General features: G+C 46.4%; 1 protein-coding gene across 1 annotated transcript in view; it reads left to right on the forward strand.

Moving 5' to 3' along the window:
• The first annotated feature begins 7,199 nt into the window (after positions 1 to 7,199).
• WDR72 (WD repeat domain 72) overlaps positions 7,200 to 19,939 on the forward strand; it is a 146,060-nt gene continuing 133,320 nt past the window's right edge. Inside the window, 10 exon segments of the mRNA XM_063142637.1 lie at positions 7,200 to 7,352; positions 8,141 to 8,277; positions 9,924 to 10,002; positions 10,952 to 11,126; positions 11,982 to 12,058; positions 13,826 to 13,945; positions 15,238 to 15,383; positions 15,744 to 15,840; positions 18,092 to 18,233; positions 18,701 to 18,946. Of these exon segments, the coding sequence (XP_062998707.1) occupies positions 7,200 to 7,352; positions 8,141 to 8,277; positions 9,924 to 10,002; positions 10,952 to 11,126; positions 11,982 to 12,058; positions 13,826 to 13,945; positions 15,238 to 15,383; positions 15,744 to 15,840; positions 18,092 to 18,233; positions 18,701 to 18,946 (1,372 nt within the window).

Here is a 19,939-nt window from a genome sequence, read left to right on the forward strand (position 1 = left end):
GAGGGTCCCACACAAACTCTTTCCCTTTCTTCTTAAGCGACTGTCAATTATGGAAACGTATGTTCTCTTTCGTCACAGGTTATGGAAATCTGGCTTTAAAAAGGGCATTTTTGCCCAGCTTCGTTTTTCAACATGAAATGCCACCGTCGCGAGGCTAATGGCTTCGAAACAGAGCAAGGGAATCCAGTAAAACATAGGTGTGGCCGGACACCCCTAATGCTGACCCCAACAGTCATCACATGCGCACGGACCTACAACTCCTGTCTTTGCCTAGGTGGGCTCAGCTGAGCTCCTGCAACTCAAGGAGAGCGGAAGAGGGAACCCCTGCCGGCTAGGACTCAGCCAGAGCTGAGCTGCAGAGCGAGAGGAAGCAGGAGCCGGCAAAGCCCAGTTCCCACCAGTTGGGACTGCTGCTTCAGAACCTGTTCTACCCCCAGCAAAGGTCAGCTCCAGTCCAGGGGCGGAGTGAGGCTCTTCTGGGTGGTGGAAAGCATTCCAGCCAGCAGCAGGAACAGTCACAGTAAGAACCTCTGCCACTGTGGAGGAAGAAGAGGCCGAGATTCAGGAGAAGGAAGGGTGAGAGGCCACGGGCAATTCCTCGGACATCTGGCTAGACGTCGGGAGGAGAATCCTCTGCCAAGCCTGGGAAAGCATCCAGACAGGACCACAAGCACGCATCCAGCCTGCATGCTGGTGAGTGGTGATCGCAGAGCCAGCCTGGAGACAGCGAGGATTCCTCCGGCCCCAGTAGCCTCTCCGGCTCAGAGTCAACACAAGCCCAGGAGAGTCAGGAGGAAAAGGGTCCCAGCTGAGTGGTTTGGGCCACCGCCCAGCTAACGCCTCTGGGCATAGCTCCAGACCCACTCCTCCCAGGAGGGGACTGCTTGTGCTTGCCTGCCCGCCCACCCCCTGGTAGCTAAGCAGGGGCTGCTCCCCTGGGGAAGGAAACAGGCACCCACTCTGCATCCTGCCTGCCCTCTGCATGTAGCTGGGGCGTTTGGGGGATGGGGCAAAGGGAGGTAGAGTGTTCTGGACAGAAGTGCAGGTTGGGGTGGTGGTGGAGAACTCAGGCAGGTCCAGAAACCTGTCGGAAACTTGTCCAGGTTCCCCCGCCTTCTGCGCGCGCGCGCACACACACACACACACACACACACGCTTCTCCTAGAAGAGCTGATGCTGTCAAGTTTTGTCTGTGGGTTTTGTTCGGGGATGGGAAAGGGGGCTCCAGGAGGCCATGGTGCCGGGAGAGGCACAGGCACTTGGGGGCTTCTTCGCTGTGCACCCCTTTCAAGCCAGGGAGGGATCGTGTTCCGAGGGCCTGGCCCGATCTATTCCCCTCTGGGCTGCTTTCTAAAGAGAGAGGTGCTGGGCTCACGCCTGCCTGCCTGCCTGCCCGCTCGCTAACCCCAGACGAAAAGCACTCTGCACATGGGAAGGGGCGCTCTCTTCCTCGACTGACCCTCTGGGTTTCAAACGACCTTTTGTAGAGTTCCAATGGCGCGGCGCTCTGGCTTGCAGAGGGACTGCCGGCTCAGGCTTGGAGGCTAGGCCCGCTGGCTTGTGAGGGGCCCACGCCCAAGAGCGGCTGCCCAGAGAGGGAGGGGCGGAGGGGGATGCAGCTGCATCTCCCACCTACCCACTCATCACAACAGGAGAAGAAGAGCGCCCGTGCATGGAGGAGCTGAGGGTGGCTACTTCGATGCAGCAGGAACCAACACCGCCCAGCGTAGAGGGGCGTGGAGTCAGGTTCAAGGCCAGGGGAGGCGGGCACCCAGGGCAGGTGCCACAATATTTTGTGCCCTAGGCAAGGCGAGATACTTGCACCTGCCCCCACCCCCAAATTGCCAACTTCAATTCAGCTGTTCAAGAAGAGTTTCTGAACTATTATATTTTCCTTTTATTATGTTTTTTCTTAAAACAGCTAATTTGCATAAAACTGTGACCCTTAAAGGTCAGTACTGCACCCCTCTGAGATCTACAGCTGCCTAGTTGGCCTAATGGTAGCGCCGGCCCTGCGGGCACCCCCCTCCACCCTTCTGTCTGTGCCCCGCCATGGCCGGCCTTGGCTGGAGACCTGGGAGGGCATGGCACCGGGGTGTGTGTGTGTTCTTGGCCAACTGGGGCTCTGCTTCGGACGCTTCGTGGTTTCCATCGGGCTGCTGCTGCTTCCTCCTTGCCCTGGCTATATTTATTTATTATATTTTCAATCCATCCTATAACTAACTTTGGTTGGGCGGATGGCAAACAGCTAGGCACTTCAGTGTGATGCAAGCACTTAAAACTATAAAATACAATGCAAATATTTAGAAGAATACAGTACAATGCAAACAAGAAAGAGCATGGGACAAAGAGCCATAAAATCTAAAACAAAACAACTGAGTCTCTGAAATGCCTGGGAGAAAAGGAAGGTCTTTGCCTGCCACCAAAAATGCAATGAAGGCGCCAGGCAAACATCTTTAGGGAGGCTGTTACAAAAGTTGATTTTGCTGCTCACACCGCAGATGAACAAGCCATCCCTCTGTTGCAAGCCATCCGTTGTTGTAACAACGGATACCTTATACCAAGACCTCCCCAATTTAATATCTCAAGTGGGTCTGTGTTTGGGGGTGGGGATTGGACTTGGCCCAACTCTCCTCTTGAGAACAAGTAAGGTGAGGATGGTGTCAAATCCCACAAATTTCAGAATCCCTCAGAACTTGTATTAGAGATAACCCAGGGGATGTCTATACACCAACGGAAGGCTGGGATTTCTTCTCCATCATCCCAGAGTTCAGGACACGGAATAACGGCTCAAGTTACAGGAAGCCAGATTCTGAGCTTCATCCCACGTACCTGCTTCCCTCGGATTATCCCCGTAGTGCTAAGCTTTCGTGGTTGTTGTTGTTTTTGCCACCGGGCGACAGTGATCCTTTGCATACCAGGAAGTGAGTTTAAGGGGGGAAATGTAAAAAAAAAAAATCATTAAAAAATCAACGGATGACCCAATACAATTCAAATTTCGTATGCATAAATCTCTCCCTAATATCTATTACTGTGCCAATTTTGGTGTCTTTATCTTTAAAGCTTGCGCAGATGTAAGCAATTCTTTAAAGTCCTGCTCCTGCGCCCCAGCGGCGGCATGGAAGATACGCTCAAAAAGTAGGGGCTAAATACAGCGAATCTTTGGGCTTTATAGTACAGTTAAGGCAGGCTGCATATGGGAGTACTTCACAATCAAAGCATATTATAAGGTAGAAAACTTCTGAGTCCTTTGCATGCAATTCACAGTGACTGCACAGTATAACGCTGGTGTGATAAAGCTGTCTGACTGGGCATCAGGAAAAACTTCCTGATTGTTAAAACAGCACTACAATAGAATGAATTACCTGTCTGGCTGCCTCTTGAATGCCACACATTTAAGAGGCAGCCAGACAGGCATCTGTCAGGGATGCTTTAAGGTGGATTCCTGAATTGAACATGGGGTTGGACTCGATGGCCTTATAGGCCCCTTCCAACTCTACTGTTCTATGAGTCTGATTCTTTTTTAAGCTTTTATTTGAAAGAAATGCACAGATCTCCCACATGAATAACACTCAGGAGCTGCCATTAAACTAGGATGACCATATGAAAAGGAGGACAGGGCTCCTGTATCTTTAACAGTTGCATAGAAAAGGGAATTTCAGCAGCTGTCATTTGTATATATGGAGAACCTGGTGAAATTCCCTCTTCATCACAACAGTTAAAGGTGCAGGAGCTATACTAGAGTGACCAGATTTAAAAGAGGGCAGGGCACCTGCAGCTTTAACTGTTGTGGTGAAGAGGAAATTCCCTCAGGTTCTCCATATATACAAATGACACCTGCTGAAATTCCCTTTTTAATACAATGGTTAAAGATACAGGAGCCCTATCCTCCTTTTCATATGGTCACCCTAATTAAACAGATGGCCCTCTTTTAAGAGTTTGCAGAAACCATCTTGGAGTATCCAAAGAGAGAGACTAGTTCGTACATTACCATCTTTCATTACCCATTTTACGGTGCTGTACAGCTTCTCCACATCTGTGTTCAAACTTTGGATATTGAAAAAATGTCATTTGGGGGGTGGGGGCAACAGTTAAATGATGCAGAAAGATAGAACCAACTCTTAGAACCTGGACGTGGGTGTGGGTGAGTCCTGTCTTGTGTACTGCATGGTTGTAGGAGACGTGTTCTGAGATGTTTCTGTTTTCATTGCCCTGTTTCCCAGGTTAGGAGCAACATAAAGTATTTTAATTAATATTGTGTCACCAAAAGGGCTCGAGATGGCCAATTGAATTCCACCAAGATAGAGTATTTTGATGAAAACATATCTTTATTGATTGTCGGAGAAGAAAATCATTCTTAAAATGAAATCCAGAGAAAAAATCATATCCCTCTGAGAAAATTTCTGAGTGGCAGGCCTGAGATTAACATCATAAAATTGAATTTGTGCTTCAAACCTTTGATGTAATCAGCAGCTGCAGGATGGGCTTTGCCCTCTCAGTGCTCCTTCTGATTGTGGTGAATTATTGTGGGGAATGAAATAAGTGTTTCTTGTGCCACTCATTCTAGAAATACAAACAAGATATTACTAGCAGGCCCAGGCTAGTTGAAATAGCCTGTATTGATTCCTGGACCCGGCTTCCAGCTCAGGCTGACTGCCGTGTGTGTGTGTGTGTGTGTGTGTGTGTGTGTGTGTGTGTGTATGTATGTGTGGTTGCCTGGGGGTCTTGCCACTCAGTAGGGACTCCTCTGACCAATTATGGGACCACTTCCTACATTCTACCATGCATGGTGGACCTGCAAAAAAGCAAAGACTTTCTGGATACAAATCCATTCTGTAATCCAAAAAATCCTAAAAATTAATATCCAATTGAAACCGGAATACTTTCTTTTGGGATTTATGGATGAGCAGATGAAAAAGAACCATGGGACTATATTCTTATATATGACGACAGCTGCAAGACTGCTATATGCACAAAGATGGAAGAGCAAAATAGTGCCCACAACAGAGGAATGGCTACTGAAGATGTTTGAGCTAGCGGAGATGGCGAAACTCACGGCAATAATGAGGGAAAAATCGACTGTAAGATTTATAACTGAACGGGAACCTTTTGTAAACTTTATGAAGGGACGAGAAAAAGATGACTTGTATATCTGTGGATTCAACCAATAGTATAGAAAATGTGGAGAGAGAAATTAGAGATTTGGATTTGACAGTGATAAAGAAAAACAATAATAACAACGACAACATTGTTATATATTTTTGCTGAGGAGAATATTGGAAGAACATTTTATTTGGAGTTTGGTTTGTTTGTTTAGCTTTGTTTTGACTTATTTTTGTGGGCGTGTGTTTATATGTATATTCTGTTTTGTTAGTGTTTTTTATTTACTAGTGTTTGGAAATAATAAAAAGATTAAAACTACCAATTATGGGACCACTTCCTCAGGCTCCAGGGTGTGTGTGCATGCTTAGAGTAGAATCTAAGGGAGAGGAAGACCTTTATCACACCAGCGTTATACTGTGCAATCACTGCGAATTGCATGCAAAGGATTCCGAAGTTTTCCGGTTTATAATCTGCTTTTATTGTGAAGTACTCCCATGCATCCTGCTTTAATTGTGCTATAAAAGCAAAAGACTCACCGTATTTTGATACTAGATTTTGAGCGTATCATCTGAGCGGCCACTGGGGCGCAGGAGCAGGATTTGATATGAATTAAACAAATGCTTACATCTGCATAAGCTTTAAAGATAAAGACTTCAAAATTGGCATAGTAATAGCTATTAAGGAGCGCTTTAAGCATACCAAATTTGAATCAGATTGAGTCATCCATTGATTTTTTATGATTTTTTTACATTCCTCCCCTTAAACCCACTTCCTGGTATGCAAAGGATCGCTGTCGCCCAGTAGCAAAAACAACAACGCCAACAGCTTAGCGCTGTAGGGATAATTTGAGGGAAACAGGTACGTGGGATGAAGCTAGAAGAGCTCTGGGTTCAAGATAAAAGGAGAGCAGCAAGGATGAGCTTCATCCCATGTACCAGTTTCCCTTGAATTATCCCCATAGCGTAAAGCTGTTGTTGTTGTTGTTGTTAGCTAAATCACACCCTGGGTGGCGGTTCTCCTAAGATCCTTTGCATACCAGGAAAAGGGTTTAAGGGGGGAAATGTAAAAAATCATTAAAAAATCAACAGATGACCCAATCCGATTCAAATTTGGTATACTGAAAGCCCTCCTTAATATCTATTACTGTGCCGATTTTGATGTCTTTATCTTTAAAACGTACGCAGATGTAAGCATTTGTTTAATTTGAAGTTTAAAAATCATCCTTCTACGCCCCCAGTGGCCGCTCGGAGAAGGGCAAGGAAGTATGTTAAAATTAGCCTTGGGATTGTGGGGGAGTAAGAAGAGTCGCTCTTTCCCCGATTCTATTTTCGGCGCTTCTTTTAGGGAAGCAGCGCAATCGCAGCAGGAGGCATCGGAGTACTTCACAATAAACGCAGCTTATAAAGTAGAAAACATCGGAGTCCTTTGCATGTAATTCGCAGTGAATGCACAGTATAACGCTGGTGTGATGAAGCTCCTGGACAAAGATCAGTGTAGAAGGACTGAAGCTACAGAGCAAAAGGGAAGAAGTCACTGAACTATTTCCTCACCCCCTCCCATCTCCTGTGGTCTGAAAAGGACCCAAGAACTCTGCCTTCTCCAACCATTCGTCTATCACATTTATTTGGTCACACACCGAGTTGTTTTTCTGATCCATTCACACCTCCTTCCTTTTATTTCAGGTGTGGGAACCATTCTGGGTTGCCCATCCCCTGGTGCCCTTTTCCAGCAAATTGTCAGGGAGTAATAGCTCCCACTTCTTTCCCCCATTCCACTTACTTTTCCATGAAGAAGGAAAAATCCCAAATTATCCTAGGCAGGATCTGAAGGCTCCCCACGAGAGCGCCCCACCACCTCAATTCCACCATAAATGTATGAAACAAATAAGGTTTGTTCCCAAATAACCATATTTTCTTCCCGGGCAATGGAATACACACAGTTAGTGGTGGCGTGCCCCAGGGGTGGGCATTCCACAGAGGTGATGCCATGACTGATAAGGCCCTGCCACTCATGGCCACTCACCAAGCCTATGACATACCTCTATCTGCTCCACCTGCTGCTGAAAGGCCTTCCTTTTATTTCCAGGTTCACTCACCATGAAGGGCTCTGTTCAGGTTGTGACGTTGTGGGGGAAACGAGCCCCGGCCCATAGCATCACAGCCATCCTGATCACAGAGGACCAGAGGACCATCGTTACAGGAAGTCAAGAGGGGCAATTATGTCTCTGGGATATGTCATCGGAACTAAAGGTATGAGATGTCGCAGGCCAGCTGTAGCTCCGTCCCCCCACCCAATCCTGTCCTCCTTCCTTTCCTTGCACCCTCTCATTCCTGCCCCCCTCCCAGTAGCTGAAGAAACCGTGGTCTCCTGGTGTTAGTTGTATTTCTGAATACCCATATTCCACAGCAAGGTCATGAGTTCGGGTGGGTGGGAAATGGTACCTAAAACGCATGAAGTTATGCTATTACGTGAGGTGTGTGTGTGTCGTAATAACACCAGAACCCATCACTGCCTGTCTCCAGCCCCTCTTCATTTCCTCTTAGAAGAACACCACTCCCCATGGCTATTCTCTCATCCATGAGGACAAGTCTTGCTATCAATGAGCGGGAAGGTGCTATAACACTCACATCCTCCATTGCCACAGAAATTAGGACCTGAAATAATGGCTAAAAGTTACAGCTACCTAGATTTTGATTAACTATAAGGAAAAACTTCCTGATGGCAAGATCCGTACAACAGTGGAACAGTCTACCTCTGGAGGTTGTGGATCCTCCTCTGGAGAAGAGGCTGGACAGCTACCTCTCATGGATGGTTTAATTGGTTTTCCTGCACATTTCAGAGGGTTGGACTAGATGATCCTTATGGTCCCTCCCAACTCCACAATTTTATGATTCTATACTTGTGGGCCCTCCATTGGGCAGTTGGCTGGCCACTGTGAGAACAGAATATTAGACTAGATGGACCCTTGGCCTGACCAGCATTCAGACTCTTCTTATGTAAGAAATGTGTCATAAGAAAACAGCCCTATTGACATTAGTGCATGATTATTATTTTTTCTCCATTCTAGATTTCATCAAAGCAAATGCTCTTTGGTCACACTGCATCTGTGACATGTTTGGCCAAGGCAAGGGACTTTGAGAAGCAGCCCTACGTGGTCAGTGCTACTGAGAACGGGTCAGTCAGTTTGCATTTCCTATAAACATTCACCTTTTTATTTCAATGGTGGGAAGTCCCAGAATGGCAAGGAAGGATCCCACCTGTTGCACTGGCTCCCTGTTTGTCACCAAGGTGGAGGTTTTGAGGTATAAACCCCTAAGTGGCTTATGGGTTCCCCAAGGTGGGGGGGGGGAAGTCCAAGGATTATTTATTTATTTATTTATTTATTTATTTATTTATTACATTTTTATGCCGTCCAATAGCTGAATGGCTTCAACCTCTATATGAAGGTGGGGGTAAGAGTGGGGATTGGGGCCAAGATGATTTATTTATCAAATTTATATGCCAAAAGTGGAGTCACTATTAAAAAAACAAACTATAATGTTTTATGGGAATGTCTGAGAGCTCCATCAGACGAGCGTTTTATTGCACGCTCGTTACTGGGCACGCAGGGATTTTCACGGGTCCCTCTCATGACATCATCTGCCTCCCGTGCGCCTCCCACCCATTCTAGCCTTCGCTCGACAAAAACAACAAAACCCTCCCCATTAAATCCAACTTATTTTTAAAGACGGAAGTTGGCCCTATGTCCTGCTGTGTGCCGGAGCAGCAGCGGGATCAAAACGGCCCACTGAATGGGCCACGTGCAAGTTGTTTACTTCCTCTTTCAAAAGAGGAAGTAATGAGGGGCAAAGATGCAGGCAGAGAAGCGACGGTAAGCAAACGTGATTTCCCCCCTGTGTGATGATGCTCTGAGATGCTGTGCTCTATAATGCACAAATTATTCCCCTGCTGTCCTCTGGGGGTCACTGTTTGTTCTCAGCCCAGATTGGTATGGGGGGAACCAGGCAGATGATGCTTTGCAAAACATGCAGTTTTAAGTTTAGTGAAAGGAAAATCATTTTCTGCTCTTCCAGTAAATGCTAGCTGTGGTGACATGTTGATGAGCTGTAAGGGGTACCATAAGGGCTGTTTCGTCCTAGGCTCGCCTTGCTTTGCTGCAAGGTAGCAGCAGGGTGTGTTAATCAAAACAAAACGAAAGAGGGACCCAGAAGCGGTGCTGGTGCTTCTGTCAGATCCCCCCCTGCACACACACTAAAAGCAGCAGCATTTTCATCCCGATTTTCAGTTGCAAGACGACTATACTAGGGTGACCATATTTGGGAAACCAAAAAAGAGGACACCTAGTGTGTGTGTGGGGAAGCAGCTTTCTGAGTCCTGCAGAAAGTACGTTATTCCCCCGCCACCTTAAAGAACCCGATTGGAGTGGAGGAGGGGAAAGGATTTCATTCTGCACCACCACCATCCACTCCAATTGGGGCCTTTTCTATAATGTCCACGAATGACCCACTTTCCCCTTTAAGACCTCAATTGGAGCTCGGGGTGGGGGAATGATGTGCCTCAAGAAAGCATGTCATTCCCTCCTGCCATGCTAATGGCAGCCTTAAAGGGGAAGGTGTGTCATTCCAGGACATTATTGAAAATTATAGAAAATCCCCCCTGACACTATGGAAAGAACAAAAACCAGGACAAATCTGGGGAAATCCTGACAGTTGGTCACCCTAGAATGGTCCATCTACACGGAGGAAAACCCTCCAGGGCTGCATGGGATTATTATTCCAGCCACTTGACTAGAAATGATACCCCCCTCTTTTTTTTGACAGGGAAATGTGCATTTGGAACGTCACCTGCGGACAGTGTGTCGAGAATACGAGCCTCCCCTTTAGGCACACAGCAATCTGCGTAAGTGCAGCAGCGTCTGGATGGAGCCCACCTGTCTGTTGACCCAATGGGGCTGTGGAAGTTTTGCTAAATGTGGAGATGCTCATGGTGCCTATCAGTGTTGCACTGGGGTTTCTCTCTCAACAATGGGATCGTGAGAAGATGTGTACTGGCTGAGGGCCAAGGGGTAGTTTCCACAGGACCCAACAGGCTTTTCTAACTCCCTCCTACAGGAAGGGTTTCCGAGGTGAAGCCTCTGCTGAGTGGCCAACCTAGTAGACCACCTTCTATCCCCTCTCAACTCTGCCCAGTTCAACCTGCAGCGGACTCCGGGGTCTGTCAACTTCGATTCTCCCTCCCCCTCCAACAAAGACTGAGTTCCCAGGAACTGGGCGGGGGAGGGCGATCTCTGAGCCTGAGCATCCTGTCCGATAAGCTCCTGGGAAGATTCCTCCTTGACCCCTAAAGAGTCTTGGAGACTCTCCCTCCCTGCTTCCTGTCTTGACTGGTCTACGTCTCCTTCTTCATCTTCATCATCTTCTGAGTCCAATGGAGGCTCTGAAAGCCCGTTCCCACACTAAGGAGATCAGGCCTGATCCTAACACTATGGAGGGGTGAGCAGTTGCCAGGGAGATGCCACAATTAGGAATCTCCTCATTGCCCACCTTTGGCATGGCATGATGGTGGGGTGGGCTTTGGCATGGGAAGGGAAATGGTCACACTGGGCACGTGTTGGCGGTGGTCTTCTGCTAAAGGAACTTCACAATGCCAACCAGGGCTTGGGCAGCCACATCCCTCTTGGGAGTGAGCGAGTTCTTTGCCTCCATATCTGAGGGTAGCCAAAAGGCATTTTAATGTGCTTGACGAGGTTTTGCTTTCTAACACACCGATTGGAGCCTATAAGAGGAAACGGCTTTGTGTGGTCTTGCTGGTTAACCTGTTGTGGTTCCTCCCCCCCCCCTCTGCTCAGTATTACCACAGCTCGTTCCGCATGACGGGAGAGGGCTGGCTCCTGTGTTGTGGGCAATATAACAACATCCTCATCATTGATGCCAAAACACTGGCCGTGCTTCACGCATTAACATCTTCTCACTCTTCGGACTGGATCAGCTGCATGTGCTTAGTACATTCACCCAGGATCCAAGGTACACTTGCTGTTAAAACCACGAGAGTTGGAAGGAACTGCAGTGGGGGTGGGGTGGGGTGGGGGTCCTGTTGTGCTACTTGTGCGATGTGTCATGCAATGGGGTGTCGAGGGCTCTCAAGAGGGGCCAGGGCTGAGTGAGTGGGCAAGGGCACCCACCTGCATTGCCGTTGCCTCGTCTCTCCGAGCTGGCTTTCACTTCAGCTTTCTCTGCTTTCTTCTGGGCCCGCTTTTGTTCCTCCTACTCTTGTTGCATCCTGTATTTATTAATGAAATGTATGTGCTGCCTTTGCACTGAAACTAGGCCTCGGGGTGACTCCCCTACTCCTGCCCTTCTAGCCCTCGCTATCGCCATCTCCCTTGCCTTGGCCCCTGCTTCCTCCTCCTCCTCCTCCTTTTTTAAGCCACTGTTGAAACAGAGACCTAGCTTCCCTTCCCTTCCAGAATCATCGAATTGGAAGGGACCTTGAAGGTCATCTAGTCCAACCCCCTTCTTAATGTAGGATCTGAAATGCAAGACGTGGGTACAGCATTCCTGACCCAAGATTGTACAGAAGGAGAATCCACCACCTCCTGAGGTGGCCTGTTCCACTGGCAGACAGACAGAAAAGCTGGGTGGCAGACAGGGCTGGGTGGGGATGCACAGGTGAGCACTGGCACGAGCCCCTGTTCTCCTGCTTCAGCTGAGTAGAAATCTTTGCTCTTCCATTTCCTCATCACCACCGACATTCGGGACTTACGCAAATCTTCTCGCCTGCTCCTCTGCCTTACACCTGTGTCCCACCTCGAACCTTTCCCTGCAGCACAGCTCTCTCTCCATACTGAGCGCACCTGTTTTGTTCCCCCCCCCCCACAGAGGATTCCTTAATAGCAGTATCTGCAGCAGGAGACCTTAAAGTCTGGGATCTGTCCTCTTCAGTCAGCAGGATACAGGTGAGCAGCTGCAAAAGGCCATGATCCGTCCCCATAGTTCTACATTCCAAATTTTGAAAGGTGTGAAATGTTATGCAGAGCTGTGCAGAGCTGTTTAATTTGGGCTTTCCCCCACCTTCTGAATCAGACAATTAATGACATAGATTTTGGGGGTCATTTGTGATTGGCAGCACAGGGACAGGAGAAGGAGGATGAAAAAGCATCACTAGTGGCCACAAGGGAAAGGGCATGCACCTCTGACGCGTCTGAAATCTGGAGACTTCTTTGGTCTTTTGCTGTGTGGCTCCCACTGTAATTGTGTGGCTCCCATTGTGGAGCATATCCCATTGTGGAGCTCCTCCCATTGTGTGGCTCCCATTGTAATTCTGAAGGCTAAATTTAGATTGATTGATTGCTACCCAGTGGACACATCTTTTTTTTTTGGGGGGGGGAAAGAGAGATTCACTTCTCCTCCTTCATCTAACCAGGTTTCTGTTGCATATGCCAAGTTGCCATGTTCTTCCTGGACACGCTCATAGATAGTTGTTGCTTTCCCAGTAACCAGCCAGACATTTTACAGCAGCACTTCCAAGACTGTGTAGAAGCCAACAGCGTTACTGAGGCCGGGCAACAGACCAGAATGGGCAGCAGCCCCCAGAAGTTATTGCATGAATGACCCCTCACTGTTGAATGCTACAACACCCTACACCTCTTATTACTCTCATAGTAGCCTCTTCTTCCCTGGTCAAATTTCATTTTTGCTATTTGGAGTATATTTTCACATTTCTGTTGTTGGGCTTCAGTATGAATTATTAGTGGATTGTTTAATCTTAGCGTATATTTGTGAATATGAGATGTTTTGATTGGCTTATTAATATTTGCATGGCTGTTTAAATTTTGGTATGCTTTTTAGCTGTTAGTGAACTTGCTTTATTATGCAAACTCTTCCGATGTTTCTGTGAGCTGCTTTGAAATTGGTTCACAATGGAAAAGCTACATAAAAATCAACTGGTGGTGATGGTAATGATAATGCAGCTGGAACACCATCCTCTTGGCTTTCCGCAACTGCAGTGGCTTTTGAGAACTGAGGAGGATGCAAGGAAGAGATGATATACTCATCACAGAGTTTAGAGACTTGGTTCCCTCTCCCTATCCTCATGCTCTAGCATCCTTGCTGTGTGTGATAGCTTCATCCCACGTACCTGTTTCCCTCGAATTACCCCCTACAGCAGAACACTGTCGTTGTTGTTGTTGCTAGCTAAATCACACCCCGGGTGACAGCGCTCCTAAGATCCTTTGCGTACCAGGAAAAGGGTTAAGGCAGAGAAATGTAAAAAACCATAAAAAATCAACGGATGACCCAATCCGATTCAAATTTGGTATGCTTAAAGCTCTCCTTAATATCTATTACTGTGCCAATTTTGATGTCTTTAGCTTTAAAACTTACGCAGATGTAAGCATTTGTTTAATTTGAATGCCTAAAAGTATCAAATCCTGCTCCTGCGTCCCCAGTGGCCACTCGGAAAACAACAAATGATTCGCTCTTAAAGGGGTATCAAAATAGGACGGGTCTTTTGGCTTTATAGCACAATTAAAGCAGGCTGCATGGGAGTACTTCACAGTCAAAGGAGATTATAAGGTGGAAAACTTCGGAGTCCTTTGCACGCAATTCGCAGTGACTTCATAGTATAACCCTGGTGTGATGAAGCCTTGTTTGTGGAAGGGGAAATTTGCTGTTTGGTTTCAGACTGTTGCCATGTTCTTTTTCTTTTTGCTTGTGATACGCAGGAGAAGCAAAGTATTAACGAAAGGGAATCCAAGTCTCTGGACTGTGTCCCCTGCAAAGCAATCCGATTTTGCACCTATACCGAAAGGCTTCTCTTAGTTGTGTTCTCCACCTGCTGGAAGGTACATGAAATATTATCTCTCTCCTTCACACAGAATTTCAAGAGCTTATGGAATCCCAGGCGATGAGGAGTGGTGGTGGTGATGAGTGGGAAGTGAAATGACTGCATATAAAAACTGTAACATGAAATTAAAAAACCATAAGATGACAAACTGCACCATTTAATGTTTTGTGCTACTTTAATTCAAATAAAGATCAAACTTTGCCCAGTTTGAGAAACTAAACTAAAGCATTATCGGGGCTTAAATCTTCAAATGCTATTTGTTTATCTGTAAGAGAATTGAAGCAGCCTTTCCTCTAGGTTAAATCTGTCAACTTTACGAAACTACGTCTACGAGTCTGAGCATTTTCCTCCAGCTTTTATGAATTAATGTCTCTGTGCAAGAGCTTTTCACCTGGACCAAGCAATTTACTGTGGCCAGGGAGTTCCAATGTTTACATGACACTCTCTGGCCCAAAGAGCTCCCCCTCACCTACAACACACCTGTGACTTATAGAGGAGGTGGCAATACCACGCAAGCATTCTGTCCAAGCAGGAGCTCCTTGTATGCCACAAATGCAGCTCTGGATCAGGGCAAAGATATGTAGCAGTTTTAGACTCTAAATACTAACAGCTTCTAACAGCTGTTAGAAGAAAAAAATCTGTTTGAAGTTTTTCTGCCGGGCTTAAGCATTCAAGTGGAGATACAGAACGATGTCTGGAACCCCTGCCTTTTTGGCCACGGCATTATCCCTATGGTTGGTGTAATTCTGAAGAAGCAAATCTGCGAAAACAGGATTAATTTACACCGGTAGCCTGTTAAAGCCTATTGAAAGAAATTTATATTAAAAGCCTAAAAAGCCTATTGAAAGAAATTTATGTTAATTCAAAAAATAATGTGAGATTTTGTTATTGAAAGAAGTCTATGTCAAATTAAAAAACAACAACAGTATTGAGATTTTCTATCACCTCTTTGTTAATATGTTTAGTATTTAGAATATTTTATATTATAGTAGTTGTGTGCCTTTGGCACTCATTGATTGCTATTATTCATATCAACTACTGCCTTCTTTAATTTTGTGCAGTTTTAGATGCCCCATTATGTGCACTTCTCTTTGCCCTTTGAATTCTTGGAATTGCTATGGTAATTAATGAGGCACTCCATGTGCCCCATGCAGGAGTTCCAAGTGGGGATCTGGATTAGGCTATGAGACAACCCCCCTCTCTCTCCTTTTGGCTTTATTGTACCTTGCCCAATGGAAGCATCTTGGTAGGAAAGCAAACATCTTTTTCTCTCATTCCGTGTGACTTTAGGTGTATGATTACTGCGACTTTTCCTTGCTGTGGACTGAATTTAGCTCAAGTGGCCAGTGCTTTGCTGGAGGTGAAGTCCTTGCTGCGCACAGGCTGATCATTTGGACAGAAGATGGCTGTGGCTATATCTACCAGCTGCTGAACAGGTGGGGTCAGATGGGAAACGCACACGCGCACACACACGCACGCACACAGTTTCAAGCACCAGCTGAACTTTGGGAGGCTTATTATGGAAAACCCTTCCCCTGTTACCAGTGATCAAAACGTGGAACAAACACACTTTGGCACGAGAGGTTTTCCTTGGGGTCTGCCAGCCGTCGTTTTTTTGTTTGGCCTGGCAGGGGGTGGGATTAGCCATGTGAGGCACAGGCAGCTGGCACTGGGGCGCGGAGAAGAAGGAGGAAGGGCATGTCATTATGTTGAACTGGCCTTGGGAGGCTGAGATGCTCCCTGCTTGTCCCAAAGATGGATTTCCAAACTTTTGACTTTACTTCCTGTTTATTTAGCGGCCTTTCCCGGAGCATACAGCCATCCAATGGAAGAGTCCTCAAAGAAACTGTTTATCCTCTTTTACTTTGTTCTACTGATGTGGAAGATAACAAGGTAACATGGTTGGGGTTCTAATGCTAATTTGTGTTTCCTTGATGGCAAGCCGCTGCTGCATCCATGGCAGACCAAAGGCGATTAAATGCAGGTACTGCCAGTGTAAGGTGACCCTATGAAAAGGAGGACAGGGCTCCTGGACCTTTAACAGTTGCATAGAAAAGGGAATTTCAGCAGGTGTCGTTTGTATAAATACAGAACCTGGTGAAATTCTCTCTTCATTACAACAGTTAAAGCTGCAGGAGCCCTGCCGTCTTTTATATCTGGTCAATAGGGCAGAGTTCCTGCAGCTTTAACTGTTGTGATGAAGAGGGAATTTCACCATGCATACAAATGACACCTGCTGAAATCCCCTTTTCTATGCAACTGTTAAAGATACAGGAGCCCTATTGTCCTTTCCATATGGTCACCAACTTGGGGGTGGTGCGGGTGGTTCACAAAGGACTTTCAAATTGCATGAATCTCCTGCCTGTGTATCTGGAACAAAAGCGCAACCCTGCACTCAGCATGGCTTCACCACTTCTTTCAAAGCATCTCGCTCCATTCTGCACTTCCCATGTTGAGTGAACAACCTAAATGAACTATGCAGTTTGAGACTGGAAGGCAACCCAAGGGCAATTTCACAAGTGCCACCTAGACACATTTTTTAAACAAGTACTGCTATTTAGTTCTTTCTTTCCAATAAGGTCATACTTAAACAAACAAACAAACAAACAAAACAGACCATGGGTTCAGCAAAGGTTGCTTAACTCTCCAATAACCCCCACGGGTTGGGTTCATACATAGGGTGACCAACTGTCAGGATTTCCCAGGATTTGTCGTGGTTTTTGTTCTTTCAATGGTGTCAGGGGGGATTTTCTATAATTTTCAATAATGTCCTGGAATGACACACCTTCCTCTTTAAGTCTGCCATTAGCATGGCAGGAGGGAATGACATGCTTTCTTGAGGCACATCATTCCCCCACCCCGAGCTCCAATTGAGGTCTTAAGGGGGAAAGTGGGTCATTTGTGGACATTATAGAAAAGGCCCCAATTGGAGTGGATGGTGGTGGTGCAGAATGAAATCCTTTCCCCTCCTCCACTCCAATCGGGTTCTTTAAGGTGGCGGGGGAATAACGTACTTTCTGCAGGACTCAGAAAGCTGCTTCCCCCCACACACACACTAGGTGTCCTCTTTTTTGGTTTCCCAAATATGGTCACCCTATTCATACAACACGACAAGCAATGGCAACTCCTGATTAGGACTTGCATTTTCATAACGGAGGATGGCACGTGCACAACGCCCTGAGGTTTAATTAACTCACAGTGGGCTGTCATGTCATCTGAACCAGGGCATTGTGTCAGCTGGCCAGGCTATTTCTGCATTCCAATAGTGCAATGTCATATAAAGCAGCCTCCTGTGTTCCTGTGGCTGGATCTTTCTAGTGGTGCTGTTACCACTGGGCACCGTAGCAGAGGTCCAGGGTCCTGCAGCCCAGGGGCTCCCCAAATGACACCAGAGTGAAGGTGGTGGTCTAGCAGCCATGAGGTCATGCCGGCACGTTTTGTGAAGCAAAGTGGTACACCAGCTGATTTTTGAAGCTACCACCATGGACGATTTCAATACGAAACATTTTTCCTGGCCTGGGAGCGTGGCAGCAAGCCAAGCCAAGCCAACACCTTTGGGAGTGCACAGCCAATTAGGGTTGGGCCAAGCCCCTTTGGCCTACTGCTCCCTCACTGCTCCAGTGACCCTCAAGCCTGGCAGTGCCTTTCACCTCTTTCATTGCACCTTGCTTGCTTTTGACTCTGCACAGCAATGGGACATGCATCTCTCTTGGATAGCTGGGCTTTCCGACTTCACGTTGTAATAACAACTCCTTTTCTATGCCTGTGTATTTGTAGATCGAAGCACTGCGAATTTGTTCCTCTGTGCATTCAGACAGTACATGGTGGTGGGAAGCAAGACTGACATTGACGCAGTCCTTCGGCCACACCTGAAAGCTGCACATTCAGCTGAGTGCATGAATGATTGGGATATGGCCAAAGTGCAGGCTGGCATAAAGGACAGGAACAGTGGGCCCAGTCCTGCTTCTCCCATCCATGTAGATAGGCAACTGTAGTTAACTCTTGATGCATCTGATGAAGTGGCCTGTGGCCCACAGAAGCCTACACTGCAATAAATCTGTTAACATTTAGAGTGTCACAGGACTCTTTGCTATTTTTTGTGCAACTGACTAACACAGTTACGCCTGTTTTTTTTTTTAAACAGAGTTTCTCTTACGTTATGGGCTTCATGAATGAAAGAAAGGAACCTTTTTATAAGATCCTTTATTCTGGAGAAGCTTCTGGGAGAATCACTTTGTGGCATATTCCTGATGTACCAGTTTCAACTCTAGATGGGTCACCAAAAGGTTAGGACAACTTTGGAATCTCTCAGAAGTTGCAGAGCTAAAAGAACTGCAAACGGGTGAAGGCTGGAGGTCTCAGGAGGAAGAGGAGCAGATCTAGAGGGGCAGAAATGCCAGAGTTTGATTGATGGAACATTATTATCTTTTTTAAAGCCCCAACCTTTCAAATCGATTTGCTTGTTTTTGGGGTGCCAAAATTTGGGGTACCAAAATTGACACAAGACTGACACAGTACAAGCACTGGACAGAGAGACAAGGCTGGGCACAGGGGCTTCTTGTTGGACTTTTCTGTCACAGTGAGGCATAAGACGTTCTTTAAATGCAGGATTGGAAGAAACACTATTTTGAGTTTTGGAGGTATGGCCTGCAGTTGATCAGGAAAAGTCAGGCAGATCTCCGAGTGAATTTCATCTCAACATCCTTGAGCACTTAGGCTTTGTGAATCTCACTGCATGTGTTTTCCTGTGTAGAGATCCCCATAGCAGCATCCTGGACTCTTCAAAATGACTTTGATGGCCACAGTCCAATGGCCGCAACGGTCGTCGATCACCTCTCTGGAGCTGATGCCGGGAATAAAAGTACCACCATCACTTCCTCTGTATTTATTCCCAGCCTTGATAAGTTGGTGTGTGGATGTGAAGATGGCAGGATTGTCATAGTCTTAGCTCTGCATGCTGCCAAGGCCTGGCTGTTGGAAGATATTTCCTTGTTGAAAGGTGAGTTGCTGAGCAGAGAAACTTGTAGAAACTTAGGTTGGTCAGAATTCTGACTGATGCTTTATCAGTGGTTCCCAAAGTGGGCGGTACCGCTCCCTTGGGGTGGGTGGGATTGCATAGGGGGGCGGCAAGGGGGTGCTCAAGGTGGTCTTTTCCGTACCAGGAGTTTTGGCTACAGAAGGAAATTTCTGATCACTATCCTGCACTATGGAGAGTGGTTCAGAAGTTCCTGGTTGCATTTCCAACATCATATTTGGTGGAATGTGGTTTTAGTGTGGTCTGCCTACTTCTCTCCAAGCAAAGAAATCGACTCCAGATTACTAAACGTGGTGATTTATGTTAAGTGACTTTAAACCAGACATTGGGAAACTGGTATCACTTCATCAAGCCCACCCAATCACATTAAGAATTTACAGAATAGTGAGGTACTCTACCCTAGTTACTAAATGTGATATCTAATATTCTTGCTAAATGACTATCAGACTTTGAAAAGATGATATCACTGGATCAAGTTCATCAATTATGTTTAATGGAATAAACTAAAAAAATGTAATTGGATTTTGAATAAATATTCAATTAATTGTTACTGTTTTGAATTTTATTGTTATTATCTTCCTTAGTGGGTCGTTGAAAACCGCTATTCTGAATAATGATTTTTATAGTGTAGGGTAGGGGACACTGGGCATGAGTTACCTGAAAAAGTTTGGGAACCACTGCTTAATGTTGAATAAAGGCAAGGTGGGGCACTTTGGAGATCTCTCTTGAAGACCTCTTCTTGCTGCCTGATGGCGTTCAGGACTGAGCTGATATTCTTTGGAAACAATTTTGATGGAGACCAACAATGTACCATTCTGTGTGCCTTCAATTCATTTCTGTGATGTTATTGTAAGGCAGCTAATGAAACCGACCATGGCAAATCTAGATCAGAAATCCACCTTCGAGAACATAGGAATAGCCCTGCAGCTGGATCAGACCGAAGGGGGGCCATTGAGT

This window comes from Elgaria multicarinata, chromosome 16 (assembly GCF_023053635.1).
Source record: "Elgaria multicarinata webbii isolate HBS135686 ecotype San Diego chromosome 16, rElgMul1.1.pri, whole genome shotgun sequence".
NCBI lineage: Eukaryota > Metazoa > Chordata > Lepidosauria > Squamata > Anguidae > Elgaria > Elgaria multicarinata.